The sequence below is a fragment of the Lineus longissimus genome, chromosome 16 (genome assembly GCF_910592395.1).
Source record: "Lineus longissimus chromosome 16, tnLinLong1.2, whole genome shotgun sequence".
NCBI classification, from domain to species: domain Eukaryota; kingdom Metazoa; phylum Nemertea; class Pilidiophora; order Heteronemertea; family Lineidae; genus Lineus; species Lineus longissimus.
The window spans coordinates 13,778,815-13,804,550 of NC_088323.1; the positions used below are offsets into that span (position 1 = coordinate 13,778,815).

Genomic DNA, 25,736 nt, shown 5'->3' on the forward strand with positions numbered 1-25,736 from the left:
AAACGCAGTAGTGACCAGCGCTCGTAAAGTCTAATGCCACTACAGTCCCCAGGATCTCCGCTGTATCATCCTCAAGGTTCAGTTTGACCTTGGCTGCTTTCATTGTCTCTGCAGACAACAAAAGGGGAATATCTGATTCCACAACGTCCGTTGCAATAGACACCTTTTTTTCCTGCGAGTGTATCCGGGATTTCATACGCTCCTTTTGATTTCAGCACTTCACCACCACCGAATTTGAAAGTCTTCAATCCGGACCTCTTAATCACTTTTTCTCTCTCAACACTGGCCAAACACACGAGGAAGGATCGCATTCAATCGACCCCGCACACTGTAATGGTACACGCCCTATCCAACACGGCACAGCACCTAGATTCCACGCCAAGACGTATAATGTCAGCCTCCTTATCACCCGTAAATAGCACTGCAGTATTCAGTACTTCGTTTACCAACACACCACTGTTAAACGACCCTTTTCCTTGGTTCTTCCAACTATCAGGAGAGTTGGCGAGTAAATGTCGAAACGATCCACAGGCTCGACAAAGATCGGTCGACCGTCTCTTCCCGTGGGGTTCACCTTTCGCTGGACCCCGCAACACGTGTTGGCCCTCTGTTTCAAATATTGCGACCACGCCAGCCGCGAGATTTGTCAACTGGAACAACTCTGTATCCAGTCGTAACAAATGCGTCATCATTCTCCGCAACAAATGCCGGTTCTATCTTTATTGCGGGGTGTCTACTCTCGCCACAATCCGTCTCTTTTCTCTTTAATTTCTTTAGGGACTTTTTTGCTTGATCATAGAGTGTTTCCTTGTTACTGTAATCCATACCGGTGAGAACGAGCAATTTCTCATCGGCCGTAATTTTCGCACGTTTCAAGAGTTGGAATGCCAGAATTTCCGGAGGCAACGCCATACCTTTCTTTATAATTCGGTTATATTTCTGATCAAACTTAGTAATAAAGTCTGAAATGGCCTGATCGTCTGACCGCACGTAATCATTACAGTCCTCAAACTTCTCTAGGCAGTCGGCCAGATCGTCTTTCGCCAGTTTTTCATCAAAGAATGCCAATAGTTTTTTATACCGTCTTTAATCCCTAAATCATCAAGCGACAATTCTTCAAATACACGTTGCCGAATAGCAGTGTTCCGGCAAAAAAAGAGCGATTGCTATCCCCTGCTTTTCATCGGTCAATGACGTAACTTTTTACCATGCTTGGAGTTCTATTTTATATTGTTTGTTCATACGTTTTGCTCGAATAATCCGGCGGGTTGATTATCGTCCCCATTGTTGCTTGGTTCACAGGGTCGCTAATGAGGGCCCTAAAATAATTTATGTTCATCTGCTCTGTACTGTCCATACGTCTTTTTTAATACACACAAATCTCGGACGACTTCGACTCCTTTCTCAGACACTACGCTTTCACACACAAATACACAGTCAAAATGTCAGTTTTCACCTCATTGCCCGCTTCAAACGCGTGTTACGCCTTGCTAACACACTACGCCACACCGTCAAATCGTTCTTTGCTGCTGCTACCATTAATAACTCGCTTATAAAACTACATGACGACACAAATACGACACAACACATATATTCTTCACAACACCTGACCCTCTGACGTCACATCAGGGAGCATACATTAAACATTAACAGTAGTAGCCTTTTCGGCACATGTAATGTAATGCACGGTCGCCATGAGGATGTGCGATGTGACTTCCATCTATAGCACCTACAACACCAGGGAATCCAGCAATTTCATAAAAGCTTTCAGCAGCAGCTCTCCGTTCCTCAGGGGTGACTGGAAAATGTATGAAGTCTCTTCTCCTTGCACCAATTGCAGCCGTGACACGATGAATAGCCCGACAGACGGTAGGCTGCGATACTCCACATATGTCGCATACATGTCCATTTGGAATGATGCTCTTGCATATAACCGTAACGCCACTGATAATTGCTGGGCTGGGGTTAGCGCATGATTCTTGTCTGTTGCTGGCATCTGGTCATTTTCTATCGCACCAAGCAGCAAGTGGAAAGTTTCTTTCGAGATCATGTACCGTTTTACGAATTTCTTGTCGCTAAATTTCGTCACAGGGTCCAGCCGTTCCTCGTAAATCCTCTCTGCACGATGGTGGGGCAACTGCTCTTCTGCAGCTGCCTCTTAATGTGCAAGCTCAAAAAGCGCGAGTATTCCGTACATCATTGGCACTGACGCTCTCGGAAATGACTATGAGAAATGCTTTGGCCTAGTCGCAGATATAAACATTCTTGTCCGCACGCAGTATAATCACTTGTTGTGATTTGCTGTTTAACTTTCAGAGCGCGATGACCGTGCGTTTTACCACATCTGTACACGTACAACACTTAAACGACAGATAAAACGTCTCAAGGTACAAGCATCAAAATTGTTAGCCGTTTTCGAAATATCGGCAGTTTTACACTTTACATCTGATTAGATTTGTGCAACGAGGATGATGCCTTAACCTTATGTAGCGTTCCTCACCAAATATATTTTAAAATAATATTCCAGCTAATTAATTAAGTACGGTGGCACTAACAACACTTTTGATAACATATGTTTATATCTTTCATCGAAATTGTAATAATTATCCCTTTCAATAAAGAAAAGAAAATCGAAAACACATCAACTAGCGTCAAATTCAGCCTTCAACTTATGTTATGTCACATAACTAAGTTAATTACATAAAGCAACCTAGAGCAAACAAACGTATTATATGATTACTGAGTATGCTGAGTATGTCTAATCAAATTGGGTCATGTGTATCTGCATGACTGAACCATAGTCTTACCTATTTGCTCCAGCAGTAACTGCATTAGCACAACACGTCCCTACAATACATTTCAAGCGTATTTTGCCATCCCTTCCTTTTCTGTTCAATCGAAGTTTAGATTGTCTGCAGATCAGACCCTCCCCTCCTCTTTTGGTCGGAATAAATTGAACTTCGATTCAAATCAGCCATCATGCACGGTTGTTGTGAGTGCAAATGCAGGACCTCTTTATTATTGAATGAAACCATCGATAAATTGTATTTTTTATAGGAAGCCATCACACCGTTGAACGCAATGAAATGAGGAATAAAAGAACGATGTAAAGCTAAGGTATTATTTCTATGAAGAAGCCAGTTACTGACTAAGACCAAAGAAAGATAACCCACAATTTAAAACGCAGCCCTTGTGTGAAAGCGTAAAACCTTTTTACTATATTTCTTCCTTTTTAAAATCACTACGATAAGCTAATACATCGGCCAAGTTACTCAAAGTTAGTCCGAATAATACAAAAATAATTGATTTAGCTACATGTAAAACCAGTAGACATAGGATCATAAAAACAGTTCGAAGTTATTCTTAATGAATAGCCAAACTAAACACTGTATAATGGGACGGTCAATATCTGTGGGGAGGTTAAGAATATATTTAGGCGAAACAGAATCAGACGGAACAGGAATTAGGTGAAACAGGAATTAGGCGATACAAGAAGAGGCGAAACAGGAATCGGCGAAACACCATACACCATATTCCTGTGAAAACTAGTCCTCGTCCGCACTTCCATGATAGATTCGCACCACTAAATGAGCGTTGTGTGATCATTTGTCTTCCTTCCGCTAAGATAAAAGAGACTCAGGCACGCTATAATCTATCCGAAAATTTAGCTCTCGTAACGGGTGATGATCCCGAACTTTTCCCTGTCAAAGTCCTACGGAAAACGGTCATCAACTGCTCCTTTGTCAAAACAGAATATCTGAAATTCTTGGAGAGTGCAGAAAATGTTTCCTTGCAACGAATTCTACTTGTTGAAAACGCACTGGACTTTCCGTCCCTTCTTTCGACTGCGGTATTAGCCGACGCAAAGAACATAAACAAACATGGTGACATTGCCAGGCTGAATATGCTGATAATTGCTGTTAACAATAAAGAAGTAAGTGCAGTAAAACCTTTACTGAATCAGCGGTACAGCTGTTTTGTGGCTGCTCATCAGTCTACTCTGCTAACCGGAATAAATTCAGGGAGACCGTTGTCAACAACGACTTCCCAGCCGGACTTAGCGCCACATTGTGGAACATGGATGACAGCCAGCTCAGAGGGGCCACAGCTGGGGGTGGACTTCGGCATCAATACATGTTTTTTATTCTTAAGGTCGGTAATTGAATGCTGGGTCAACTAACTTTTGACAGGGGCCAGCTCCTGCACTGTATCACTTGTCGGAGCGACGACATGCATGTATTTGTAGACACCGTAGAGCTATGTTGTGTGTATGTTTTATTTTGTTTTACATCAAATGTAACAACCTTAGGGGTTGATGCTAACTGTTTCTCCGGTACAGGCTCATCGCTGGGGCCTAAATTGAGGCCCTCTCTCAGTATGTCCTCATCCAACATCATGTTGCTGGCTTAGGCTCCAACTCCTCTAAAACTGCTGTTCTAGTGTCGGACACCTTAATCTGACCAAGAGGCTGGTTCTGAGCTCGTTGGCGGGAATTTTCGATGTTTTAGGCTTCGTGGCGCCAGTCATCATGGTCGCAAAAAAAACTGGCTTCAGGAGCTGTGTGGAAAGACAAATACCGATGGGACCAGAGCCTTCCCGAACCTGTCGCACAGAAGTGGATGGATTTACTCAAAAGAGTGCAGAATCTGAAAACATTCAAAGTCGAAAGATGTTTAACTCCACCAGGATGCGCAGGACATTCAATACTGGTCATCTTTCGCGACGCAAGCGAAAGTGAATTCGGCAGTGTTGCGTATATGCGATGGAAAACATAAGATCGGTACCAAACACGATTCGTCATCGCAAAAATCGAGGGTCGCCCCGGTGAAACCACTTACGTTTGCATCTGAAATCAAATACTAGTAATAAATACAGTGCTCTGCATAAGTTTTAGGAATACCTCCCCAAATCCCTCTCATTTCCAATTGACATGATTGACCCTTTCCATCCTCAGGCCATTGTGTAATGTCCTTTCTTCTGTTTGCTCTCTTTGTGTGCTCCTCTATTGATAAAGAATTAGAGGTATTCAGTCAAACTGCAGACTTGCTTCAGTTTGCATGTTAAAACACATAACACGATATTTTTTAAATTATTCTTGGATGTTATGTAATCTCTCATTGTTTACTCCTGAGTTAGCAGTAAACGGGGATTGTCCTTAGTTTGTATGTCAAATCACACCAGACTTATAGCTATTTATCTTCAGTCTTGTGTTTGCTATTACATTTTGGATCTAATGACTTTGCAGATAAAGTGATCTTGTCGCCTGCATTCTGGTTGTTACTTTGTCCTCCAAAGACCAATTCGGGATGAATGGAGATAATAATTAAACACCACAGAATCTCTTTTCATGCAACAACAATTATAAGGACATTTTGTCTTGTATTTCCATAACCACAATCATTATGTGATCAGCTAGGCCTGTTGTTGAAGGAACACAGCCCACGAAAATGGAGGACCCTTTAATATGAGGACTGAGTTGAATTCACATGATATTTATATCCCTCCTTCCTTTAACTGATTCTCGCCCTTCCCCAACTGTGCTCCTTTCCTGAAAATTGCTTCGTTTGTTTCGCAAAACCTTTCACTCATTGCACCTTTCTTGAAAACAAATTATCCTGTCATAATACTGACTGTTCCCCGATTGCATGTGAAATCACCTGATATAAACCTTGCTTCTCCTGTGTTGTGTATGCTGTAATTCGTATCTCTTCGTGGTGTCTCCTCCATGGTTGAGACAGTTCAAACAGAGGTTGTGACAAGGACACCCATGTCCTCCAGTTTGTGACTGTCTCCTAGAAGACAAGTAAGACTGTTCCAAGATTGAGACAGGATGTGCCACATGATAATTGGTTGAATGACAGGAACGGGAAAGGTGTTTGCAGTAAAATGTAAGCAATATGTAAATGGGCTAACTAGCCATAAGGAGATAAACTGATCTGGCCTAAGATTACGCTGCTAGATAACTATGGCAACACTTTCTTTGCACCAGCCATGAAGACAATAAGGCAGACGACAAGATATCCATCACAGATCACACCGACTCGGAGATGTGATAAAGACATGATAAAGACACTGAGCGACTTTTGTTTGAAATAAGAATAATAATAGGACCCAAAATGTAAAATTATGTACAGACAATGCAGCGAAGATGCTTTGAGTATTAACAAGAAGCAGCTGTGTAATAAAGGGGCGATGAAAAAACATGGAGTGGGGCAAAGACCGCCTACGGATGCGACCCAGAATGGGAAAACGACATGGCGCAACCAGGAGAGCAAAACAGAAAAGTGAGTGGAGGTGGGAAAGAACATAACAGCATGGCCTTGCTTTCAAGAAATAAATATTTGGAATGACCCTGTAATGTGGGTCAAGAGATGCGAAGCAACACCCAAGTTTATTGGATCTCTCAGGTTATGCGCCTGAGAAAAGAAATTTAGTTGGAACAGGCATGTGCAGCCAGTGACCTAAGAGCGGGAATTTGCATGGTAATTAGCGATCCTGGAAGGCCGCGCCAAAAATACAATCCACAAATGACTTTTCTTTAGCAGGAGCTTGCACCATTCAATGCTAAATGAGCATTGTCCTCAGTTTGAATGTAAAACACCTAAGATTTTTAATGTCCATTCTTTGATTACTCTTGTTCTTTGCTCCTCAGTTAGCATATACATGTACTTCAATAAAAGAACTGTCCTTAGTTGGCATGTAAAAACACATCAGAATATTTCTTTGGCTAACTTTGTGTGCTCCTTACTTAAAAATAAATTTGCAGATAGTCAAAGGGAATAATGTCCTCTGTTTGGATTTAAAATCACCTCACATTTCTTCTCCTTCCCCTGTTTTTTTAGCAGATATCCAATCAAAGGAGGACTTTCCTTAGTTTCCATATCTCAATTCACAACAGATTAATCGCCCCTTGACTCATACTGCGGGCTTCTTACTACTAGTATTAATTGATTCAAAGATATCCACACAAAAGGACTGCCGGCTTAAAATCGCATCAGATGTTTGTCCCTCCGTCAGTGTTATATAAGCTCTCTTTGTTAGCATGGTTGGTTCCTTTTGAACAACAGTATGCAGAAAGCTACTCAAAATGTGTACTGTTCGAAGTTTGCATTAATTTTGCTTTCATTAGTTTCTCTTAGCCATCATTGTTTGCTCCATTCTTGAACATCAGCTTGCAAAAATCAAAGCAAAAAGGAGGACTGTCCCTAGTTAGCATTTTAAACGCACTCAATTGTTAATCTCCATTCTTGGATTTTTCTTTTAACTCTTATTGTATGATGCTGCGATAGCAGATATGCACTTTAATTAGGACTTTTAGTATCCATGTCTAATCACACCTGATTGACCACCCTTCTTCAATTTTGCATTTTTCTAATTTTGCACTCCCGCCTTGAAAATATGTTTTTGTGTTTGCTTTCTCGATTTGCACCTTTCCTAAAAATGAATTTGCATATATCTTGTCAAAATGTGGACTTACCCCATTTGCAGGAAAATTTATCTCATGATAATTTTGATTCCTGTGTTTTGCATTGTCTGTCACTGTTCACTCCTTCCTTGAATATCAGCTTGCGCGGGTCCATGCAAAAGAAGCACTGTCTTCAGTTTGAATGTGAAAACACATAAGATTTCTTATGTCCATTCTTTGATTACTCTTGTTGTTTTCTCCTCAGTTAGCAGATATCTAATGAAAGACAACTGCCATTATTGTGCATGTCAAACACTATCATCACCCTTCTCTAACATTTCATTGGCTTTAATTGTGTGCTACTCTCTTGAATATTCATTTGCAGTCATCGAGTAAAAATGTGGTCTGTCCTGCAGTTTGCTTGTCAAAATAACATCATATTGATTTTCCTTTCTGTTTTGTGTTAGATCTCAATGATTGCTCGTTTCTTGAATACATGCATGCAAAAGGAGGACGGTCCGCTGTTTGCATATGAAAACAAATGGACTTCTTAAATGTGCATTCTACGATTAATGGTTTCTCTCATTGTTTGCTTCTGAGCACCAGATAGCCACCTAAACAAGGACAAGCTATGGTTTGCATGCCGAATTATCAGATTAATCACCCTTCTTCAGTTTTGCATTGGCTCAAAATTGTGTGCTACTTTCTTAAAAATGAATTGGTGGAGGTTCAATCAAAAGGAAAACTGTCCACAGTTTGCATGTGAAATCACCTCATACTTATTTTTTTACCTCAGTTCTGTAGTTTAAGTCTTGATTGTGCGCTGCCTTCTTGAACGTACATCAGCTTCCACAAATCCATGAAAGGAACGTTGTTGTCAGTTTGCACGTGAAAACGCATTGGATTTTTAATTCCTTTTTAAAGTATTGTACATATGTTCTGTAGTCTCTCACTGTTTCCTCGTGGCTTAGCAGATATGCTACTTTTTTTAAATAGTTTCCATGTCAAATCACTTCAAATTAATCAATCTAAGGCTCGCTTTGCGCGCTCCTTTCTAATTAGTTTGTCAACTCGAAATGTGGACTATCTTTACTTCAAATTGCATCAGATTTATTCCCCCCTCTTCAGTGTTATTTCAGCTCTCTTTGTTAGTTCCGAAATTGAGCCGAAATTTGCTTAAAAAAGAGACATGCTCTCAGTATGCATCATGAAATCTTCTCACTATAATATTTCGTCCACTGATTTCTGTAAGCTGTGCTTATTGTTCGATCCATTTTAACATCAGCTTGCACAAACCCATGAAAAAGGAGGACTGTTCTTAGTTTGCATGTGAAACACATCAGATTAATCACCATCCCTTCAATGATTCTCTGGCTAACCTTGTGTGCTCCTTTCTTAAAATAATATCGGGTCAAGGCTCCCTTCTGGAAAACGACTTTCGTTGCCTAACTTTCACTCATCTAACTTTTCTCGAAAACGAAGTTGCAGATATCCCGTCTAAATGCGGACTGCATGTGAAATCACCTGATACAGATTTTGCTTTTTCTGTTTGTGTCAGCTGTAAGCTTCCACAAACCAATGAAGAAGGAGGGCTGTCCTCAGTTTGAATGTGAAACACATAAGATTTCTAATGGCCATTCTTTGTTTTCTCTCACTGTTTTGCTCCCGAGTAGACCTTAGCAGATATATATCTACATTAAAATAACAGTCTTAAAAAAATAGTTTTAAAATGAGAACCCCTGATTTCCCCCAAACCAGAGGAAGTTCATTTCTAAAATTGATTAGCACTGTCCACGGTTTCTACTTGAAATCACCGTATATTAATTTTTCATGTTTGTTCTATTCTTGAACATCATCATGCACAAAGGTCACCCCTCATTGTTTGCTCCTGAGTTGGCAGATATCCACTAAGCTGCCGATTGTCCTTAGTTTAAATTTACATCAGATTAATCACCTTTCTTTAGTTTTGCATTTGCTCACATTGTGTACTCCTTTCCTGAAAATAAATTTGCAGAGGAGGAAGATTGTCCTATGACAGTTTGCGTGTGAAATAATGGTGAATCAATGTTGAATCAACGTATAGCCTATTCATTCATGATTTAGCCTACCCACTGTTATTTGCTGCTCTCTCAGTTGGCAGATAACCGCTCCAATATGGAGAGCTATCTTATAAGTTGATATCAGGTTAGACTAATGATCCATCTTTGGTCTTTTTTCTTCGTTTTCTTTGTTTGCAGGTTTCGGGGACATCAGTTGGCAGAAATCCCATTAAAGTAGGACTATTCTTAGTTGGCACATGGAATCAAATCGGACTGTTTCCGTTTTCTGGTTTGTGGTCACTGTCCCTGGGTTTGTTTTCCATTCTTAAAAATGAATTTTATAAGTTATCTACCAGTCAAAAGGAGGACCGTTCTTAGTTTGCACGTCGCATCAGATTTATGCCCCTTCTTCCGTGATATTTCAGCTCTCCTCATTTCAACTAAAATTTACTTAAAAAGGAGACCTGTTCTCAGTATGCATCATGAAATCACCTCACAATAATATTTCATCCACGGATTTCTGTTACTTGTGCTTATTGTTCGATCCATTTTAACATCAGCTTGCACAAACCCATGAAAAAGGAGGACTGTTCTTAGTTTGCATGTCAAACACACCAGATTAATCACCATCTCCTTAATGATTCTCTGGCTAACCTTGTGTGCTCCTTTCTTAAAATAATATCGAGTCAAGGCTCCCTTCTGGAAAATGACTTGTGTTGCCTAACTTTCATTCATTTTACATTTCTTGAAAACCAAGTTGCAGATATCCCGTCTAAACGCGGACTACTTGTGAAATCACTGGATACAATTTTTGCTTTTTGCTTTGTGTCAGCTGTAAGCTTGCAGAAACAAATCCAAGAGGAGGACTGTCCTCAGTTTGAATGTGAAACACATCAGATGTCGAATGCCCATGCTTAATTTTCTCTCATTGTTTGCTCTCGAGGTAGCAGATCTACATTTAAAAAATAACAGTCATGTCAAAACACTTCAGACTTATCTTAGCACCCTTCTTCAACTTTGCGATGGCTTTAATCGCGTGCTCCTTTCTTGAAATTTGAATGAATGCATTTGCGTGCGGTAGGCTATATTTAATTTAGTCAAAACGAAGACGGTCCTCAGTTTACATGTGAAATCCCATCACATCGATTTATTTACTGTATGTGGTGTTAGCTGCCATTGTTTTCTCCCTCTCGAACATCAGTTTACAATAATCTATCCAAAAAGATGTTTGTCCGCAGTTCGTACGATGAAACAAATTTGGCTTTTAATGTCTATTCTACGATTTGTATGTCAACCTTCATCCTGACAAATCGGGGCATTTCCATTCCATTCTGCTACATTTCGTGTGCCGACGATGCCCTCCTTGATCGAAATGCTTTATTTGGCGCTACGATCGCTCCATGGCCGGCTGACTGAGGACAATTATTGTATCAATGCACACCTTCCATGGGCCTTCTTCATACCGAGGACGTCCTCGGTTTTTTTGTAGTCCACCTTTTTATGGGGCTTGACTAGGCCGACTCCACATTGCATAATATAACAGCAACTTTCAGCAACTAAAACCCCTTTAAATGATGTAGTGCGAGTTCAGCCTTTTCAGGCATCACCTATTACCTTTTTGTAGCATGAGACCCCGTTAAATGATGAACTGAATTTGGAGGTCACCATTAGGAGAGAGTTGGGACACACTCAACCCAGTCTGATTTCACCTTTAAAACAAGATTTGCAATTCTTCGTTTCAACTAAGCTATTTCTCCGGTCCAGGTTTTATACCTAACCCAACTCATTTCTTGTTTTGCAAATCTCTTTTCTCATTTCACAAATTTCATTTCTCACTTTACACGATTTCCTTTTTTGATTTCTTGGTTTACAGACACCCAACTACATGTATGTCCTCGGTTATATTGTGAAATGTGCGTTTGGTCAGTGACCAGACCCTCACGACTATGTCGACTATCGCTAGCGGCAGTGGACAAAAAGCTGGTACACGTTAGTATCAAGCAATTTTCCTTTACTGTGGCATCAGAAGGAACACGTTGCATCCTTCCTGGTAGAGTCAATCAACAATACTGGATGATGTCCCCCACTTCTTCGTCATTCCCCACTATAGTATCTTTCCAATCTGTTCTGGTGAATGTTTCTTTCGTTCCTTCAGGTCACGATCAGCCCACTTCGCAATCAGATCACATACGGCAACTTTCCTGTATCCCGCCTTTAATTATTCGGCCAATTGCCAGTTACCAATCCGAAGAGATCCTTTCCGAGCTCAAACTCATACACGGCAGGCTTTCTCTATATCTTCTCTCACCAATGCATATTGGTGATGATATGTAGGCCCTAAACTATTTAGTGTTGGACTCCTTCTGGTAAGTTGGCACGTTGGTGGGCAGCCAGATGCAGCTTAATGACTGGACATCTAGTGCACAGGCTACGCTTTCCGAGAGCATATTCCACTGTTTGATGGTTCGTTGGAGGAAGCTGTTGCTATTTATAACACCAAGAAAGAATTGATTGGTAACACCATTTTTTGAGATCAACTGTATATTTTCATGAGTCTAGCTTGCGCCACTACCGTGTCTTCGTCAGGATTGAGGAAACGTACTACAACAGCCGATAAAAGAGTACAGGAATTACACAATAAACAAGATAAGAATGAAAAGGGTTTATGCCTGTTTCGCCTATTCCTGTTTCGCCTATTCCTGATTCGCCTATTCCTGTTCCGCCTATTCCTGTTCCGCCTATTCCTTTTTCGCCTATTTCCTGTTTGGCCTATTTCCTGTTTGGCCTATTTCCTGTTTGGCCTATTCCTGTTTCGCCTACTTTCCAGTACCCCTACAATAAATCGACTCTCCCACGGGGAACCTTAGGGATGCATGTCCATTTTATGGGGAAAATGTGAGGGGACGATTGGATGATGTTAACGATGTTGTGACAATTTGACTAATCAAATGCCATCAACTTTGTTAACAAACCATGCCATGACCGTTTTGAAAGAGTCACCTTGAAAGCGGGGACAGTCCGGGACTTGTTTGACCATAGGACCATAGGACCATACTGACACACAGTAAAAACTAATAGATTAAGTAGAGTAAAGCAGTCGTTTATTTTATGAAAACTGAATTCATGAGTTTTTGATAAAAATACATAATATTGTACATTCTCATAATTATTTGATCAAAATCAGCTGTAAAACCCATGTCATAATATACATGTAGGTACAGCACATATAAAGTCAAACAAGGTGGAAAATACATATCATGATATTATGTCAGACAAGGTAACTGATGGCGTCAACGTAACTCATTATGTCCCTCACTCCATTGACGTATTGTTCTTTGAGGCGTAACATGCGTTCGTCAATGCGTACATATGTGGCTCTCCTCGGGTTTGGTCGGTCAGTAAGGGACGGTTCATATTCCTGCGTCTGTGGGGAGGTTAGCAATACATTTGAATAGGCGAAACAGGAATAGGCTAAACAGGAATTAGGCGAAACAGGAATAGGCGAAACAGGAATTAGGCGAAACAGGAATAGGCGAAACAGGAATAGGCTAAACAGGAATTAGGCGAAACAGGAATAGGCGAAACAGGAATTAGGCGAAACAGGAATAGGCGAAACAGGAATTAGGCGAAACAGGAATTAGGCGAAACAGGAATAGGCGAAACAGGAATAGGCGGAACAGGAATAGGCGAAACAGGAATACACCATGAAAAGAGTAGCCCAATACTCCATTACATCATTAACTTAATAGACAACACAATACACGTGCCGGATTACATCAAGATTGCCTAGGCCACTACGTAGCATTTCCCTGTTTATTGCAATCATTCGTCTAATAGCTTCTATCCCAGTACGCTTACTGTGTCTAAGCACAGCAGATTCATCACGGGACTTATCATCCAACACTGTCTTTTTGACATTTGCTCTTACCTTCGAAGGGTACAGCTTTGAAATTGCTCTACTAGTGTAACCATTGCCACTTCTTATCATGGCCGCTCTGACTCTACCGTCAGAACCAATCAACAGTTCGGTTACTCTGCCTAATTTCCCCATGAGCGGGGAACGTTGTCTTCAAACACCTGCACGAAGTCTCACTAGCCGGTGAGGAGGCCAGGCCTACCTGCCTCCAAAAATGACGCGACGTCATTTCATGCATACCCCTGTTCCAGCGGCTGTAGACTTGGCAGTTACTCTCACACAAACCTTTACATTTCTGAATAGCTTGTCACTTTAAGAATACATCTGGCCAAGTTTCAACATCGTCTAGACATACAGTCATGCATAGACTGATGCAGCACAATGCATGAGACACACTGTATGTTAAGGCAAATTTGAAAAATTTCACCTTTATATGGCAAGCCAAAGCGGAAAAAATGCAGAACTTCATTTGTACGTATAAGAACACAAATTAAATGTCAGGACCTTTAATTTTCTGATCTAAATTCTCCTTTTTCACTACTTAAAAAAATCATATCATAAAAAAATTGAAGGGCCTACCATAGAATTAAAGTTTTTTCATCTTAGTTTCGTCATTTCATCCGTAAATTTTTCCATAAAGCGTTAAAAATATCATGTCAAAAATGTTTTTCACATAAGAATTTTTCATTTCATAAAAATATTTTTTTATAATAGGAAATTTTTCGTTTAGGAAAAATATTTCATCATATCAGCAATTTTTCGTTCAGCAAAATATTTTTCACATCAGGACCGGAGCGCGTGACCTTCCAGGAGCCCCTGATCAGTCAGGAGCACGTGACCACAAAATTTGCTGACGTCACGTTTTGGGGGGTTGCCTCGGCCGCAAAACGAGGCAGAGACAATAAGAATTGTATTTCATCGTGTGGATGTCGTTTTGTGCCAATAATACCACGTATATTATCGGTACACGACTTAGATTTCGGGAGGAATTGAATGATACAGGAGGATTACAGTATTAAGCATGGAATCATTTTTTCAACACGACAATAGTACCAAACGTGACGTCATCAATTTTTGCGGTCACGTGCTCCTGGAAGGTCACGTGCTCCTGGTATGAAAATGTTTTTACTGAACGAAAAAATTTCTGATATGATAAAAATATTTGTATGATAAACATTTTTCTATATATATAAAATGTCTTTACTAAACGAAAAAAAAATTAATAAGAAAATTCTTTTTACAGAACGAAATATTTTTGACATGATCGATGATAGTTTACGGATAGGAAAATATGAAGCCATGATGAATAAAAAGCTCTTTTAAAATTGTTTTATGATACGATTTTGTTTTAAAGTATGGAAAAAAAGGAGATTTAGATAAGAAAATTAAAGGTCCTGACGTTAAATTCGTGTTCTTATGCGTACAAATGAAGTCCTGCATTTTTTCCGCTTTTGCTTGCCATACCTTTATGCCTTATAACTTCAAGATTAACAAGGATGGTGAAAAAAATTTTTTTACACATCTACTCATCACCTTGAGAAAGCCAACTGACGACTGTTTCAATCTTTTATATAAAAATAGGCTGTCGTTGCGGCTTTTGTTTGAGTTTTTGCCCTCGAAATTGTACCTTGAGAACATGTGCAATCTCACAGGAACCAGTCGATGTCAACACCCTGTTGAGCTATAAATGTCATGCGGGGCCTGCTCAACGCGTAAGTGCACAGAAGAAACTGGTATTTTCCTCAAATAATCGTCAGAGCTACCCCTTCACAAAAAACATCGGACATTTAAACAAGTAGCAATAGGGATAGAGAAGGCCCATCTGTATCCATAGTAATCACTCGAGATTGAAGAACTAGTTTTTTGGGAGGGTACAATCCCGACCTGATCACCACTGGCTAGTGAGACCTTAATGCACACATAATATCCTTCAAGCTGCATTTTATCTCAAATATGAAAACTAGATGCAATTACCAGCACGGTGATATGTCACACCATGGGTTAACAACAATAGAAGAGGATAATATATGAACCATTTCAAAGTTGTATGCGTATTGCGCGATCGATGGATGAGTCGTGAACAAAGGTGATTTTCAGTCAAAACTGTCAAAAGTCAGATGTGGGCACATTGACTTCCAGTGGTCACACTGTGTGCATGTTAGTGTGTGTGTGTTTTGTTTTGGTTTGTTATTTGTTGTTTGTTTCTTTATGGTTATTTTTTATATTACACCTGACTGTTAGTTATTAATATTTCGTAATCTGTACCCTCACATGTCTTTTGTTAGGAGGAATCAACATATATACCCTAAAGTCCTGCGAGAGAGAACGAATATTGCTGACATGTCCCTATTTATAAACTGGGGCTCTTGGTCATTCTTGGATGGATCATCCCTGCATCATGTCTCCCTAGTTCAATTTGCTAACCAAATTTGGCTAGGTGTAACAACGAGGGCTTTGATTTAGATTTGGCAACATCTGCAAGGGAATAGCATCATTTTCTCTCTTGCGGGATATTAGGGTATATCTATTTATTGCATTTTGATATTTGGTTATCGACAGTATGTCTGTCTTGTTTCAGAACGACTTCACGGCGCTTATGATCGCCTCCCAAGAAGGTCACCGTGATTGCGTAGATGCTCTATTGAAAGGTGGCGCAGAGGTTGACAAAGAGAAGAAGGTAACACACCAAAACTTCCATTCATCTAAACTTAGCTTTCTAAATCATAAGATAACAAAGAATATTATTGTTGAATGAGATAACTAGTTTGAATCACTTAAAATCATCTTCACCTCAGGGATCGTATTCATGAAGCCTTCTTAAGAGAGTTTAGTAAGAATTTACGTATTACTAGGTGGTTCTTAGCGAGTTGCATCATATTCACAAAGCACTCGTAACTTCAATCGATTTCGTAAGTCGCTACTAGCGCTACGTGAGGTGTTTTCGACTTAATAGCGTTTTCTATAGAGGTCCTTCACGTGACTTCATGACATGACGTTTTGATGGCCACCTGCCAATGCATTTCCTTTACGTCGTGACCACGTGTGACGCGGCAAATATGGCAGTGCAAAACAATACTCTAAATTCCGACGTTAGATGGCGCGCCGATCGAATCTGACTTGACACTAGGTGGCAGCAGCTGACGGGTATAAAAAGACACGCCCACAAAATGTCCGCGATCGATAAATTTGAACCCCCAATTAACACACTTTCTGACCAAAAACATTGCAGAAAAGTATCATATACAAAAGAGCTTTTTTAAAAAAGGGCGTAGATGGTCTATTGAAACGTGACGCAGAGGTTGACCTAGGGGAAAAGGTAACACACCAAACGTCCCATTCATCCTAACTTAGCGCTCTAAAATCGTAAGATAATAAAGCGATGTATGTTATTGTTGAATGGGATAACTCTTGCGGTCATATACACCTCGAACTCTTATCCATTTATATATTTCGATATTTGCTTATCGATAGAATACTCATTAAATTGTTAAATACTTGAACATGACTGTATACATGTAGCACTGCCGCTGTCCCGAGAGGAAAACAATTGCCAATTTGAATCCTATGGCGCCTCGAAAGTTAAAGTTCCAAAAAGTCAAAGAGGTAAACATATAAGGTCACAATTTGCAGTGTCCATTAAATTTTGTTAAGAAGATACGACTTGTTATCCAAAGTTTAACATTGTAGATACTTCATGATCAGTAGAATATATCGATAATTGCGGTGATTTAAGGAATTGAACCCGAGGCGGAGGACCTTGGTTGAGTTACCAAGACACTCTCGGGTGGAGCTAAAATACAGTCCAAACCCGAGCCGACAGGACGAAATTTTAGCTCCACCCGAGAGTGTCTTGGTAACTCAACCAAGGTCCGAAGCCGAGGGTTCAATTTCTATTCTAAAATACCTCAAACTTAAAAAGATAGGCCACGAAAATAACTTGAATATGTGCGAATTTGGCAAATTCCATCCATCGCCGGCCCGGCCGGAGCGCCGGTAGCGCCATTGTTTACATTATGTTACGGCAACGTTACAGAAAATGAGACATGTACATTTTGTACAGCGCGCATAGGAAGTCCGCATCGGCTCGCTCAAGTGATGCTAAAATCCGCGCAAATGGGCTATTTGGAGCGTTTTTCTCGGCAAATATGTGTAGTGCTCATTAAAAAACTTAGGGTGGTTGATGCTTCCTTGACTGATTTGTGTTTGAAGCAGTGTTTTGAGAGCCTCAAACTTCTGAAGTGAGCTGAAATTCCATTGACGTGACGTGTGCATGGTTCCACATTTTAGTGCAACCCGAGGGAACTTTGGTAGAGCATCTTGGTTGCGTGTCCAAAACACTCCGCTCTCAGAACGAGGCTTATGCATTTTCCATCTAAAAGTTGACTTTACGGTACCAAGGTATTTTAGAATAATTAATCAAACACCGCGATTGTGTTATTCGATCATTCACATGAGGTTTATAGCTCACAGTTTTCGGTGGCGTTACAGCAGTGCAAAAACATGAACAAACAAACTGCATGTAATCACGAAATTCTATCATACAATGCTATCGTGACTTCTGCTCAAAATTATCAAAAACTGACGCCGTTAACGACAGGCTGCAGACTCAACTTAACGATTTACAACACGAAAACAGCGTCTTTAAGTCTGAGTTAGACAAAAACAATAAAGATATCTTTGAAATGAAGGGAAAAGGAAACAAAATAGCTTAGAAAACAGTGTGATAAGCATAACTCACTAAGGCGAGACGAAATCCAACTTGAATTTGAACGTAGACAAGGACATTCGGGTGTCTCGAAACTTGGTAATGATCTGAAGCAACTGAAAGCAGACGTCAGTGCGATCAACATGCCAGAGACGAGCAGGGATTTAAATGACATTCGGAAAAATATGGAATCTTTACGCTCGAAACAGAACTCCTTTGATCGAGATATTCAGAACCTTTGTAAAAGCGGTAGTTATGCAATGTGCCGGAAAAAACCAAAGAGGCAGATGATGAAAGTGATGTCAAACCAAAGCTTCCCCGCATCCATAGGACCATGGTTGATGAGGCTGACTTGCCTTACATAAGGAAAACACCCAACTGAAAACTCGAAGGATACGAACAAGGGCTCCAATGCAAATCAGAGGGGAAATCAACTTGTCTATTCGCTTGCTCACCAACAACCTGAGCTGGATATCGTACCTGATCGTGCGTCATGGCGGAACTCGTCGGATGCTGCAGATCGGCCTGTTACTACTACACACCAGTCCTGCTGTTGCGAGAATCGCCTTCATCGTCCTCGTCATAGAACTCTATCAGAAGACTTGAAACGGATAAATCTTACTCCTCACCCCTCGACACATTGAAACAGTGCTTGCAAGCAACCAGTGCATGGTGAGAACCAGGGACTATGGTGGGAGTGACCAAGCTAAAGCAGGATTTGCTTGTACAGGACACTATCCAACATCCAGGGTGGTCTGTAATTAAGACTGGTGTTTTGATACTGGCGTTTTCAACTGCAGACTAACTACTACAGTTATAACTCACTGATACAATGCTCGGGAATTAGCTAGAGATGAACTTCCACTTTAATGTTTCATTCCTATAAAGTCAGTAATTGAATGCTGGGTCAACTAACTTTTCACAGGGGCCTGCTCCTGCACTCTATCACTCGTGGAGTGACCACATGTATGTATTTATAAGGAGGCTTTGGTTATGTGTTCATATGATTACAAGAAGGAAACTTAAAATGTTAAGTGTTACCAAATGTGACAAAGTGCATCAAGGCTATTGGTACCTCCGGGCAAGAATTATAACAAAAGCTGGTTAAAATAAACTGAGTGATTATTTACAGATTAAACATATGTAACGAATATTAAACCCAAGAAAAATAGTTCATAGAAGCACGTCACTACTATATCTAGCAACAGTCCAAAAATTCTTATAAAGATAAGTGTTCAGTGCTCAGCAAAAGGAATCTTACTCACGACAATGATCAACGTTCTGTAGATATCAAAGGGACAGTTCCGGTGGGGGTATGAGCAACGAATTATTAGAAAAACGGGATGACATTCGGCCGGCCGATCCTCGACGAGATACAGTGCAGGAATTGGGTCGCTTCGACCCCGTGTGCCCTCAGGCAGGAAGATATTGAAAAGGATATCAACGGCACCAACGCCAGGAACAGTTTCTGACCACGTCCACGACAGTGGTCTAGCCGTGTTTCACGACGACTCGTACGGCACCAACACCAGGAACGGTACACTGCAGTCTTGCAGTCACAGCGGCACCAACGCCAGGATATCAGTCGGAGCTCCTTCCGTAAAACATGTCCTGCACGGTCTTCGGTGACTTCCAAAGTGACCCTGCCTTCTGCTCACACACCCCACATGAGAGGTTGAGATCCACAAACTTATAGCAAAACTTATACTTATACTGATACACATCCGTATACGTTACAACGTATAGAACAATGAGTTGAGAAAACATCAACTTAAGTGACGACGTATACGTATTATAGTAGATATTGTAACATGAATGCGAATTGGAGGTGCCAAGTGCTCCGTGGCCAATCGGAGCTCGCTTTACAAACGAGCAATATTATTTGGCAAAATGGCTGTTCCCTTGATGTGATGAGTTTGGCTATGTCCGAATCCAAAGAGGATGATTTTGCTCTAATGTTTTTGGCTAAGGCAGAGAAACCAACGAGAACGGGTGTGACTTTGTGTGAGCTAACGAACGAACAGTATAAGAGTCTGTTCCGTTTCGAAAGGGACGACATGGAACGGCTGGCCACCATTCTGAGAATGCCAGCGACCGTCAAGTGCCGCAAAGGCACAGTAGCCGATGGTATGGAAGGACTACAACTGCTTCTGCGGAGGCTGTCCTATACGAATCGTCTAGTTGATATAGCGATCGACCACTGGAGGACTACAAGTGAGGTTTCGTACATTGTGAATGAAACATTGGACATCCTGTACGATGAGCACAGCCACCTGTTACGTGACCTCGACCAACCCTGGTTGTCGAAGGACCACCTACTTCAATTCGGTGATGCTGTCCAAGCGAGGGATGCACCGCTTTAACAGTGTTGGGGCTTCGTGGATGGGACTGCCCGACCAATAGCGCGACCCACCAGGAATCAAAGGATCGTGTACAGTGGCCACAAACGACAACATTGCATCAAGTTCCAGTCGGTGAGCACCCCAAACGGAATGATTACCAATCTCTATGGCCCCGTCGAGGGACGCCGCCATGATGCAGCAATGTTGCGTATGAGTGGCCTCCTAGAACAGCTACAGGAGTTGGATAGACGCCATCCAGGGTACAAGATATACGGGGATCCAGCGTATCCCATCCGTCCCTTCTTGATGAGGCCATTTGCTGGGGCCCAACTTCAGGAGGCTGAATCCACCTTCAATCGGAGAATGTCCAAGGTCCGCGCCAGTGTTGAATGGACATTCGGGAAAGTAATTTCAAACTTTGCTTTCGTCGACTTTGACAAGAACCAAAAGCTGTATCTCCAGCCTGTAGCAAAGTATTATATAATGGCTGTAATTTTAACCAACTGTCACACATGCCTGTATGGAAGCCAAACAGGAATATACTTTGGCCTCGATCCTCCCGCATTAGAAGACTATCTTGGACGCCAATAGGCAATAGTGATAAAGATGTGTGGTGGACATCCTTTTTCAGGCACAAACACAACAAAACTTGTGAAGGACAAACTTATGTAACAAAATGCTTTATTTGGTCAACAAAAACAGATAAAATACGTTACCGGTACAAAACGATTTCGCTTTAAAACTAAAAATATGTCCAGATTTGTAAGAACAAGTAAAAAACAATCTTACGTAAAATACGTTTGCAAGAGAAGGTGTTTTTGAGAGGAACAAAAATAACAGAATAAATAAATAATTTCTTACACGATTGTTTGTTTTGTCCGTCAATCACCGGAGATGGCTATTTGTGACTAAACGGGAAATAAAACCACAGATTTTAACACACGAAAAGGAAAGGTCTCATTTGGGCCAGGTTTTGAAATAAGAATGACGGTCATCCTCGAGCATCAAGCCGAGCTTAGGTTGGATTGTTCTCCATCTAAAATACTTCACCACATGGTGTATTCAGTTTATTTGTCCAGTACAAACTTGTCCATCATTTTGAACCAAAGTTGCTTCTCCTGGTCCTCCCTTTCCATACGTTTCTGTCGTTCTTCCCGATCCAATTTGAACCTTTCCTCTTCAAGCTTAAGTTGCTGCTTCTTCAATTTAAGCTCTTCTTCCTTTAATTCGTGCTCACGACTTGCTTTCTCCGCAATGAACTCGAGTACCTGGCCTGAGGTGGTCTTCTGGCGTTTCGGTGCAGGCTTAGTTTCATCGTCACCTCCATCTGCAAAAAAATAAGCTACGTTTATATTTCAATGAACCAGGTACAAAAATGTACATTGTACAGGAGGAGAGATCACCACTTCCCAGATGCCAACACCTTCAGGTTTTTAAGAGGACGAGAGGGTGCGCAAAAAACTGGCCATTTTTTCATTAGGACCTTTTGGACTTCCAAAAACATTCCAAAAAAATGTATCATTGAAAAATAATAACTGGCTTTCCTGTTACCTTTTCGTTCTGTAAGCGTCTCCAAAGCTTTTTTCCTGATTTCCTTTCCTCGGGTCTCATCGTCTGTTTTCTTCTTTGTCTGCTTCATATCTTCGTCCAACTTCATGTCCAAGATGTCCCTAAGTAACTGTTCGTTCTCGGTAAACTCGTGTTCTACGCCGGAGCTGAAAACAAGTTATAAATGAAGCTACAGGCATGTGTATTCTGAGGATCCTAAATAGTAAATACATAATGTATGTATATAATACTGCAGTTTGGACACCCAGTCGAGCGTGATTCATAGAATCATAAACTTTCATACTCACGCCTTCATGTCTTTTTTGTCATCCTCTTCAAATTTATCCAGCAGCAACTTGGTCCTCTCCCGCACGCGTCTTGAATCAACTTCCAACTTGAAAGAATCAGCCTTATTCAAAGCATCTGCGATCTGGGCCCAACTGTTTCCTTGTGTGTACGGATTTTGAGCATTTACTTCTCTGAGCAGGAGGGTATCGTCTTCATCTGGGAAGTTGACCCTTTTTTTCTGGTGGCCTGTTGTGCTACCTGGTTTGTATTGTCCATGCTGAAAAATGAAGAACAAAAAGTGAAATTTCACGTCATAGACTCATTGCGGACAAATTTAATGGTCTGTCCAAGTGGTGGATTCGAGATCTTAAAAGATTGGGGGTGGGGGGGGGGCTTGCCCGCCTAGTGAATTCCTGGTAAAAAGCAAAGATCGCCCTCCCCCTTCAATCGGCCCATAAGCCTCGAGACACGCAACACCGTCGATCACACACATGGTATAAGTCCTATGCATGCGCCTGGCCTTATAGCAAAAAGCTGAATTTTTAGTGTACACTGTGATTCTAACTCACTTTTCAACTAGAAATCGTGTTGTCGGTGGAAGGACAGAACCTTCAAGTAGTGTGATATAGATACCCTCACGATCTAGTAAAAATGTTTCAAATCAGGGTGCATTAACTATAGCAAAATCGAGTTTTTGATAGCAGTAAAGCTCCACTTACCTTGAAATTCGGATGCGTTGTTTTCATAATATGTTCTCGCGTATGGAAAGATGATTACGTAATAGACTCGGCGCGGATCAATGACGATGGCCATGAACTACTATAGACAGGCTATGTCATTCGTTTTGTATTTAACTAGGGGCCACGTTTCTGAAGGCGACTTATAGAGCACAAAAGATGTCCAACAAAATAGGCTTTTAGATGCTTATAAATCGCTTTCTCATTTTTCTAATTCCATGTCAGATAATGATCCATCCTTATCAGTTACAGCTGGGTTGTCGGATTTGTTACATAATAGCGATATGAGCAACGCCAGGGCATTTTAATGGAGCGAAAATTCAACCTTTGCTAGATCGTATCGGAGGGGAAAACTCCTCCCATATTTGATGACGTATTTGGCAAAAAATATAAGTATAAGTATCGGTTCTTGCTATAAGTGGTGGATCTCAACCTCACTCTTAGCTCATACCCCAAAACATTTCATAACAGGGAGTTTCCAGCACAAATCACAACAGGCCTAGTTGAATCCTTATTCCTCCTGAATCACCTAACAATGTTCCTACATGTAACAGAGAGTCAACTTATAAAGCACAATTTTATAATATTTATAGGAAAGTCCATTACTGATAAGCACATAATTCATGTTGCCATAAAAGCTCTCAACTTCAACCAGCTTACCAATATGAGGCCTATCTTAAAATAGGCTACAGGGTGTCCAAAAAGAAAAGAAAAGAAAAGGCCACTTCGCCACATCCACATCATTGTAATTCACCTGCCATGAACAAGCGTTTATATCAAGTATTGTTTTTTGTAGTCCCGCGAGAGGTGGAGACGGTTGCGTTCTGTCTCTCGTCCTCAAGCTGGCCATTTGAATATAGTTGATTAACCTTACCTGTAAGTTGAAGGTTGATTGTAATTCTATCGAACTATCAATCACGAGCGGGATCACATGAGATACGCGTAGTAGATCAGCAGTAGGCCTACTGGCCCGGCCATGCTAAATACCTACCATGTGAGTTCTGCCTTGGCCCCATCTGTCAGGCAAGTCTTTTTGTCATAGTCGCCAGTTTGTAATTGGAGAGCCTGCATCTTAGCTTCCAACTTTCCGTAATAAAGTGGGCCATACATCACCCCGGGGAAGCAAGACACCAAAGTACCGATAACCTCAGCAAGTAATCTTATAGTAGGCCTCTCTTTTCTCAGTAGGCTTGAGCATATGGCTTTGACCTTTTCCACTTTCTCTGGTGTGAGGAAAACGGCAATAAGTATTGAGTCAAATATGAATCCAATAAATTCCCTTTGTTGCATTGGTGGCCATTTTGACTTAATGGGATGGGGAATTAATCTATGGTCAACTAGTATTGTAGTAGCCATCATTGCACTTCTGGCACATGCCAGTGTCATATCTTGCTTCAGCCACAGATCGTCAACATATATGACCAATGGGACACCTTGCTGCCTTATGCGTGCCAGAATCAGTTTCATTACCTTTGTCCATACTATTATGTAGCGTATTTTAGAACTTTTTTCACGATTTATTGTGTATAACCTTTAACAAATTTTCTTACTTATTCATAGAACTGTCAAGATTATTAGGTATGCTTATCAATGTTTACGAAACTACTTTTCACCAATTTAAGCTAAACAATATTGTCTGGGACACGTCCAGTAACTCGCCTGAACGTGAACGTCCACCTCACTCTCTTTTAATGACAAAACTTTTAATGACATAACTCCCTGTCATCATAGACTGAACAACGGCACGTCATTTACTTGAGCATTTCGAAGATTGGTGTAACTCTGGATTAATCAGCCGCTTCGGCAAAGATCAATCAAATCTCTCTGCCACGATCATTAATTAGATACTACGTGCCCAAACAAACCATAGGGACCGGTCAACATTTTATTAAAAACGGCACGTTTCAGATTAACGAGACCGTCCGATTTACAAGTTATATAAATTCTTAACTTCGCGTCTGGGCACCACAGGGTCCAGCCAAAAATGTCCCTTTCCAACCGTCCAAACGTGGAGGACGTCGATTGGTCATCCTAGTGAGGGTCATAGGATGTCGTTTGTGGTTCGAGCATTTTGATTGGCTCCGGGCGTGGTCTAGGCCTGCATTATAACATCTTGACCCAGGCCGAATCGTCAGATCATACTTCAGGAGAAAATTAAACTTCATCTAAGCATAATTGATATTCTTGTCTCCTTTTCTACAGAGTCTCGTTATAATAATACCCTTGGACGGCAGTATCTAAAACCATATACCAAATACCACATACCCACATACACTGTACCCGCACGCCAATTTTTTCCAGGTGGGGCAATCCAATGACGGTTAAAGCTTTTTCTTCACAACTATTGTTAAAGAAAATCTGTCGATCTTTCGACCTTAGAGGGCACCACCGCCAGTAACTTATGTTAAAGGGGAAGTCTATTGTTAAAGGGGAAATTTGTCGATATTACCACCGGATTTTGTACTCTGCCAAATGGGAATATCTGTCGATATAAAGGGGGATATGGTGATATTTGAATCCTAGAGGGCGCCTCCATCACTTTCTCGAGTTAAAGGGAAATATGTCGATATTTCAATCTGAGAGGGCGCCACCGGATGTCATTGTTAAAGGTGAATCAAAACGATATTTTGAACTTATAGGGCGCCACCGCAAGTAATTTCTTTTTAATGGAGAGTCTGCAGCTTTCTTCTGCTAAAAAAGAAATTTGTCGATATTTCAATATTTGAAGGCGCCACCGGATGTGGTACTCTGTCAAA

At 41.0% G+C, this 25,736-nt stretch overlaps 1 protein-coding gene across 1 annotated transcript in view; it reads left to right on the forward strand.

Moving 5' to 3' along the window:
* Nucleotides 1–25,736, forward strand: part of LOC135500409 (ankyrin repeat domain-containing protein 50-like) — a 745,855-nt gene that overhangs the window by 611,478 nt on the left and 108,641 nt on the right. Inside the window, exon 17 of the mRNA XM_064791866.1 lies at nt 15,939–16,037. Coding sequence (XP_064647936.1) covers nt 15,939–16,037 — 99 coding nt within the window. The remainder of the gene's footprint in view (nt 1–15,938; nt 16,038–25,736) is intronic.